Source organism: Parasteatoda tepidariorum, chromosome 9 (genome assembly GCF_982258835.1).
Source record: "Parasteatoda tepidariorum strain Cologne lab strain chromosome 9, Ptep-v5.0, whole genome shotgun sequence".
In the NCBI taxonomy this organism is placed as follows: Eukaryota; Metazoa; Arthropoda; class Arachnida; order Araneae; family Theridiidae; genus Parasteatoda; species Parasteatoda tepidariorum.
This window is the reverse complement of record NC_141763.1, coordinates 73,709,971-73,718,951: the sequence shown is the minus strand read 5'-3', so window position 1 is coordinate 73,718,951 and position 8,981 is coordinate 73,709,971. Positions and strand designations below refer to the sequence as shown.

The 8,981-nt window shown below is 28.5% G+C and overlaps 1 protein-coding gene across 1 annotated transcript in view; it reads left to right on the top strand.

The window, feature by feature from the left end:
• The first annotated feature begins 842 nt into the window (after positions 1-842).
• LOC122269195 (uncharacterized) overlaps positions 843-8,981 on the top strand; it is a 331,999-nt gene continuing 323,860 nt past the window's right edge. Inside the window, exon 1 of the mRNA XM_087152142.1 lies at positions 843-1,338. Coding sequence (XP_087008268.1) covers positions 1,272-1,338 — 67 coding nt within the window. The 5' untranslated portion in view covers positions 843-1,271. The remainder of the gene's footprint in view (positions 1,339-8,981) is intronic.

The window sequence follows — 8,981 nt, the reverse complement described above, 5'->3', positions numbered from 1 at the left end:
CTAGAACAGAAATTTCTAAGTTTAAAAATTTGTTTTCAGATTTATTCAAATCCAAATGATTCTTTCATTTAAATTGTATTTCCAATTGAGGTAATATCTGAATCTATTAACTAAAATAATTTAATTAGTTATTTTATTTTTTCAAAGTAGCTTATTGCAACTTGCGTAGATCTGATTATAGTTAAAGGATATTTTGAAACTTTCCCAAATGCTTTAATCTGTAAAATAATTGCATAAATTTATAATTTATTAAATATCAGAAAAAATTCGTGCATAATAACAAAATACATTGCATCGTTCTTAAGATGAAACGAATCAATCACTAATTAACTTTCATTTCCACGAGCATCAACAAAATTTCTCGATGTTTACAGTAAAAGAAACCAATCGAATTTAATTTTAAATTTATTCCACTTCCATTGTCTATAAAAAATATTTAATATCCATTCATATGTTGTTGTCAGTTGAAGTATTTTTTTTATTCTGAAAAATATTATATCATATTTAACTCTTCATACTTATACGGAAACATAAAATACTCTTTTTAAAGAATATCTCTCAAAACAAGTGAAACGAATCAATCATTAATTTATTTTCATTTCCACGAGCATCAACAAAAATCATAGCTCTGAAGGAAATGAAACCGATAATTAAATTCATTTTTATTCTTACTCAGCTTCCAGCTCGCAGTAAAAAAGAAATACCCAATATCCATTCATATATCGCCGTTTTTGAAACAACCTTCCCCACCAGATGCCGCTACTTACTGTAGCTTTATCCATTCCTCTTTCCCCGGTATCCAAAGGAAAACGATTCCACTGTCAAAACTTGCTGTGCGGTCTAACTCCTCAGTCACTGTTTTGACCGGAATGAGTTTTGGTTGAATGGAAAACATTCCCAACCGAGTTTTTATTGACAGCGTGACTGTGACGTTTTCATAAAAACGGAGCTCGTCTGATTTTGAAAATAAAAATAAGGGAAAAGTGAAAGCAATAAGAACGAAATAGTTTTTTTCTTCTTCGCCGGGAGGAAAAAAAAACTTTTGACGGAAAACGTTTTCTTTTAAAAATGCTGAAATAGTGAAAAGAGGAAGATTTTTCTCAGCTTTTTCATACTTTTTGTGCAATTCTCTTTTAATCTTTTACATTTCCGTAAGAGATTTTTACGGTTAAATAATGAAATAGATTTTTGAAAAGAAACTAAAAACACTTATTCGTTGTGGAATTTCTGTGGGAAAAACATTCAGTTAAATGTACTTAGACAAATGAAAAATGGAGACCAACTGGATAATTAAAAGAAGTTGGATTTTTATCATGATTGGATTAGGATTCGTAAAAGGTAGGGAAAATTCCAATTACCTAAAAAGTAAAGCTAAAATATGTCATTTGAATAAGCAATATTCAAACATAATAGTTATGAAAGTGTTAAACTTATGAATAACGTTACAACATATTCTATTAAACTACAAATATTATTTCGTTTTCAAAGTATATTATTGTGTACAGTTTTTGTATGTTTCAAAAATCTAAAATTATGAAATATCAGATTCATTTTAAATGGAGCTAAAACTTGTATTTCTTGAAAAAGTTCAATGAAAAAAAATTTAGATTAAATGAATTAAATTTTTAATTCAGTTTTCGTTGATTTTAGCATTACCCATTTACACATTTTTTACTATTTCAATTTTCTAAAATTCCAATCTAAGAATCAGCGGGATAAAGAAAAATTTTATTTTTTTATCATTCTTGCACTAGGATTATTACAAGTAAGGCAAATATAATTACTTAAAATTTAAAGATGAAATAAATCTTTTCAAAATATTTAAACTTGAGAATATGTAACAGAATTTGTATTCAAGTAACGTAATGAATCACTTTTTTGTACGGCAAAGAAACTAATTTATTATTTTTTTAATATAGATTAATATATTCTATGTAGCTTATTTTCAAAACGATTAAATTATGAAACAATTTTTTGTGATGGAATATAAAATACTTATTTGTGGAAAAAGTTCTATTAGATTAAATTCGCCAGACAGTAGAATTATACGAAGCAGTTTTGAAAGAAAAGGTGTACATTTTTTTTAATTATAATTTATAATAATTTATTGTATTATAAATAGTCTAAGACACAATTAAGACAAATTTTCATTTTTTGTAAACATGTTTATTGAGAAGAAAAGGTGTAAATTAAAGTTGATTTAAATGCGTAATGTTTATTATAATTTATAAAAATTATTTTATTATAAATGGTCTAAGTAATAAATTTCAAGATTGATTTAAATTTTTTGTATTATTAAGAGGAAAAGATTTATTAAGGAAGGATGTAAATTAAAGTTGTACTTTTTTATTATAATTTATACTGATTAATTTTATTATAAATGGTCTAAGATACAAATTTTAAGATAGATTTCAATTTTTTGTATACATGTTGATTGAGAAGAAAAAATTGCTTGCGAAAAGGTGCATTATAATTAATTTAAAATTTTATCTAATATACAAATTTTATGATAGATTTTTATTTTTGTTAGCATGTTAGGATGCAAAAATATCCAAAAAATCGAATTGCTTAAAAGTAAAATAAAGACATAATAAAATAAATACTAATACTAAAATATATACTGGCTAAATATAAAATATATAATATATACTATATGCATAAAATATATACTAGGTACTTAAGTATATTCAATCTAGCGAATTCTTTATTTTCCGTCTATAAAATACATTTTTTCATTAAAAAATTTAGAATTATTTATTTTTATAGACATTTAAAGGCATTCTATACGCTATATCAAAAAGTGTTAGTTAATTTTTAAAAGGAAATTAAAAGAATTATTTTTGAGGAAATGTTGCGGAAAAAAAATTTCTATAAAATGCGCATGCATTTTTATTAAACGAAATGTTAAATTTACGATAATAAGCATCGGTTCAAACATTTCAGACGCATAATAACGTTTTTCAGTTTCTTTTTTCCTATTCATTTTTATATCATTCTCTGAAATCTAACTGGTCTGAGAATACTAACGCTGATTTTCAACTCAAGAATAATCAATCAAGAATAATAGTAAATTATTGTTCACATTTTAATTAGAAAATCTTTATATCCGCAACTCTCAAGCACCTTTTTTCATAAATTGTCGTCTATAATTCTATTGACTTTATTTTATTTTACTCATTTACTTATACGATTAAAATCTTGTTATTCTTATAACTTATGCGAATAAATCTTGACAACGTTTGCAATCGTAAATATTTTAGGTGCAAGTGTATTAACAGAATTATATTTTACCCGTTGAATAGTTAAAAGTGTTTTTGAGAACTTTTAAAGTTTAACTGACTAAGGTATGTTTGAACACGTGCAGACATGCATTTGAACATATAGTTAACATGCGCTTTTGTAACGTAATCGGGTTTCAGTTTATGCCAGAGTGCTTATCTTTCATATGAAAACAGTATATTTTCCTCCAATTTTTCGTCTGTATCCTTAGCATACATTTAGTTGCTACATTTATTCAAACAAATTGTTTTGTGTAACACTTTGAATTGTACAACTGATTTCGATTCTCATTTCGCATTAGATATTTTTTACAGTTAATATATTTTTTTTTTCAATTAATAATCCAAAAGGTAAAACGTAACTTCATATTCACCTGGTACTACATTTTTTTTTGATAATAAATTGCACCTACATTTTGAAATTATTATCAATTTAATAGTACTGACCGTTTAAAGCAATTAAGCTACAACACATTAAGATATAGATACAGACATACGTTTCATATACATGTTAATTTGAATATTTATTAGAATAATGTTCACAAAAAAGTTATATTTCTTTCTGAAATCATGAAATATAACACTGTAATTTCTATGGGAGAAAAATAATATTTTTCTCAGAAAAAAAACTGTTTATTGATATGTCAATGAAATTTTTTTCTCTGTATTTAACCGCTTCCCGCTCATTGAAAAAAAATTGCTGTTTTTATTAGTCTTTCTTCCTATATTTTTGGTTTGAAGCTGCTTCTCACAAAACAGTTTATTTTTTTTTTGCTTTACCACTAATCATAAGCGGATTAAAAACGTTAATTCAAATTTTAATTTTCACAATGCAGTTTTACCTATTGTAAGTTAACTTTATCTTCTTTTTTTTCAAGCAGTCTTATGATTATTTTAAATACTTTCTTTTACTTTCAGACATTATTTAATGGTTTTGATCATGATTTGATGTGAACGTAAATTGGTACTCTATCGGACTATAATCTGTCCTTAGATGTAATTGTTAGATATATGTTTTTTTTATAATTTAACACTAGAGCTGCCATAGCTATGGGAACAGAGCGCTCGTTTCCCAGGGAAGTGACCCGGGTTCGAACCACTGTGTAGCAAAATGTCAAAACTTAGCTCGCACACACCGCAATTCTGACTTAGCTATTTTAAGGAGTATTTTTGCTGAAATAACAAAGTTTGTTTGCTAAAAATAGCAATATTTATCTGCCTAAAAATAAGATGTCCGTCGTTCCTTTGAGAAAAAAATGGTGTTACACTGGTACACCATTTAAAAAATCATTTTTTTACAACTAAACTGCGGCAAAACTGTGACATTCGAAAGCGAAGGAAGCGAAAGAAGGAAAGCGAAGGAAAAATTATTATTAAATTTTAAGTATTGAAAGTGAAATTATTAATGAAATGAGCTAAAATTCAAAATCAAGTATATGAAATCTAATTTTCTGGTAAGTTACAGTTTGAAAAGGAAAATGAAATCCATTGGATATTGAAAGCATTAGCTAAAAGTACTCAATTTCATTCATTGTGAGGGGGGGGGTCATTTTGGAAAGAATTTGAGTCTATAAACAGACTTTTCGCAAAGGTTTTCATCGTGAAAATGGATTTTTTCAAAATATTTTGTATCAAAACCAGTCATTCGCAAAATATTTTATCTTAAAAACGGACTCATTGCAATATTTTTAATTTAATATATATATATATATATATATATATATATATATATATATATATATATATATATATATATATATATATATATATATATATATATATATATATATATATTTCAATTCCTCTTTTTGTTCAATTTTAATTTATTGATTTTTTTTAAATTCATTTTATTGATTTCTTCAATTTTTTAATACTACAGTAAAAAAGTCAACTACATCACAAGCAAGTAAATTACAGCAAGCTTTTTAACTTTTTACTTCATAAGTTAAGGTATATGCTGAAACAGCCATTGCATGATTTAAATTAAGAATCATGGCATCAAGTAAACGTATTCTTTCAGAACATTATCTACATACGCTTGAAAATAAAATATACGGATATTTTTAGAAGAAAAAAGATAAACTAGTGTTGAAAACAATTTAAATATGTTATAAAAAATGTGTTAATTTCTTCGCGCCTTATTAAATCTTATTTCAAGAAACTTTAAAGGAGATAGAATATATAGATCCGTTTTATAATCTGCAAAAATATTTCCTTCGCATTTTCTGACCTACTTCAAAAAACCAATTGTATTAACAACAATCAATAACTAAAGCACTAGGTTTTATTTTTGGTTTATTTCCTGCATTGCAGAAAAATAAATAACACGCTCTCAAACTTTTCAACATTCATTAGATAGCATTTATCTTGAAGAAAAATGAAAACCTCCCACATTTGATGATAATGACTTAAAACCATCACAATCTTTAGAAAAATCAGCGAATTATGATTTCATCCACTTTTGAAGCACCTCGAAAGGATAAAAAAAAAACTGCTAAATTTCCAGGCGCGCCAAACGGAACTCTTCTCTGTTTCTCAAAACGTCGCTCAAGCGTATCGTCTCTGTTTAACTTTTTGCACGTGCCATGATTTGATAAATAACTTATTTTCAGAATGGAGCTCTTTTACTTTGTTTTGAGTAGGAAGAAAATCACCGCGGAGTCATGTTGTTAAGATTATGTTTTATTATTATATTAATTAACGGTTATCTGGTTTCAGTCAAAACTCAGAAAAATTATTTTGGAATCTCTATTCTTCATGGATAATTTCCTTCGTTACAGTTTTTTTATTACTTAAAGTTCACCAAAAACCAGGAAATAATGGAATAATTATTTGCATTGCTATATTTAAATACATTTATTTGAAGTACTTATTTTACAAGGGTAGATTATTTGAAACATTGTATTTAAATATTATCTTTTTTTTAATTTTACTTCCTATGTAACGTTTTTATAGCATTAATTAAAAAACTGATTTAAATTTTACAATGCAATTTTAAAAGAAATTATTCCAGTATTTTTTACCCATTTTAAGGAATAGTTTTAAAATTTAATGTACAATTAATACACCATATAACAAAAAAATCGAAGCACCAAGAATGCACTAAGAAGCGCAAAATCGACGCTCGATTAGGCTGGAATGATGCCGACGGGGGACGTATAGTCTTTAGCGACGAATCCCTCTTCCAACTGTGTCCTGACGATGATCGAAGACGTGTTTGAAGACGCACAGGGCAGAGGGGGGGGGATCCTGCCATCACTATTGCACGCCACACCGGCCCTCAACAAGGCATTATGGTCTGGGGTGCCATTTCCTTTGACAGCCGGACCCCTTTGGTTGTCATTAGAGGTACACTTACTGCACAGAGGTACGTCGACGACATCCTAAGATCTGTTTTGCTACCGTTCCTTTTGCAGCACCCTGGGCTGGTTTTCCAGCAGGACAATGCCAGACCACATACGACACGTGTTGCTATGAACTGTCTGCAAGCTTGTCAAAGTCTTCCTTGGCCTGCCAGGTCACCAGCTCTCTCTTGCATCGAGCATGTCTGGGATATGATGGGAAGGCGATTGCATCTGGCACGGAATGTTGATGACCTCGTTCGACAATTGGATCGAATTTGGCAGGAAATACCGCAAGAGACCATCCGGGAGCTTTATCGGTCTATGCCACGCTATGTGGCAACTTGTATCCAGGCTAGAGGCGGGTCAACACCTTATTGAACTTGTTACTGTAACTCTGCAATAAATTAATCAATTGTTCTGAAATTTTAATCATTTGCTATTCTGTACATTGTTTTCCTATCCACCAATTTTCGTTTCAATCGGACAACTCCTTCTTGGTGCGTCGATTCTTTTGTTATAGAGTGTATATTATTTATTAAATGGAAACGAATTTCAGTCCGAACTTTTTACTTCTAATTTTAAAAAATAGTTATAGGTTTGAAATTCACGAAGTAAACTTTTCTATCTTAGATGTATGAAGATTTGCAAGTAATAGTATTTCAACAACAAATTAGGGAAATATTTAGAAATTTGCGAACAAAAGTATATCTTTTACAACTTTACAAAAAAAAAATTCTCACACAGTAATTAGTTATCACAAAAAAGTTATTTAAATTTTTTACCCCCTAATTTAGTAATAGTTTCGATATATAACATTAAACTAATAAATTTACTAAGTTAAGTTAAATTAAGAAGAGAATTAAAATATGAGATGCATCTAATCGATTGAAGAAACTAGATATGAGTAAATTCAAATTTTTTTAACATACATTTAAGAAATAGCTTTAAATAATTTGGTTAAACCAATCTAATTCGGTGATTTTATTATTTATGTATTATTATCAAAATGTAGGATGCAACTAATGTATTATAATTATTAGATATAAGTGCTCACTTAGTTTAAAAATTAATTGCAAATACGAGATGAAACTTTTTTACCATGTTAACAACATGTTAATAGCATAAGACCTATAAAAAAAGTTCTACTGGCATATTTTGTCAATATAATTCTACTATTCCGTATTCCGATTCACTTTACTCAAATTCAATTTATAATTTCTCTGCATACAGTAATCACCATGGAAATTTTTCCTGGAAGCATTTTCATCGGATAAATTATCAGTTATGTCTTCATTTTGCCCCCTCATATAGCTTTTTTATGTCATTTTTATAGTTACAAAATTACTTTGAGAACTGCAAGCTATCTTACTCCCAAAAATCTCCCAAAAAATTAAATTACATATATATATATTCTGAGAAAATATCTATAGTAAAAGCTACAGTATATCTATAGTATAGTGAACCTGTGAGAACATCAAAAATCTCAGAAATTTTTACCGAAATGCTTTAATAATTATTTTGATAAAATTAACAATAAAATGGAATTTTATAATATGTGATAAGTTTCGTAAATGTGGTAAAATTTGGTAATTTCATCATGATACCTTAGAACTTGGCATAAAAATCATTCATTCTATAATATTTATTCCTCATTGTCGTACTTTCTTGGGTGATAATAAGAACTGTAAATTTGAAAGCTAGAATTTCCGATGAACCGTTACCATATGAAAGGAAAAATTATCAAATGAATTATTTAAATACCGCATATTTTTTATAACCAAAAGTGTAGTTTTTTTTTACCAGAATTGTCATTACCATTTATTACGGTAGTTTGACCTTTACATTTTTCTCTATGTAATTGTTACACAAATACTTTATATTTGCTTAGCTATTGCACAGTTTCAATTTTCTAACCAGTTCAATTTAAGTCTATTGTAAAGCTTCAGTTAATAACTTGCTTAATTTTCTTTGATTATGGTATTTACAAAGAGGGCACACTCTATAGTGCAATCATTTATTTAATAAACACACTTATATTGTTCATACATTAGATTTACTGCTACATTTAACTGTCCCGCAGTGGACTGATCGTTAAGACACGGTTCCCAGCAGATCACCGAAGTCAAGCATCACTGGCTACGGTCAGTGTGCGGGAGGGTGACCACTTGGATCAGTCTGCGTAGGGACCGAGGGTGTGCGGTATTGGTCCTCGTTAAACTGTGCTACCGTAAAGTGCTCGACTTCGCGCGCAGGTCGTCGGGCTACCGAAGCGGGGGTGCCATCCCTTCCGCAGAGGATCAAAATTGTGATGGCATGTCTTCGGATCATCCTTCGGGATGTTTCCTAGACCGTCGCCAAT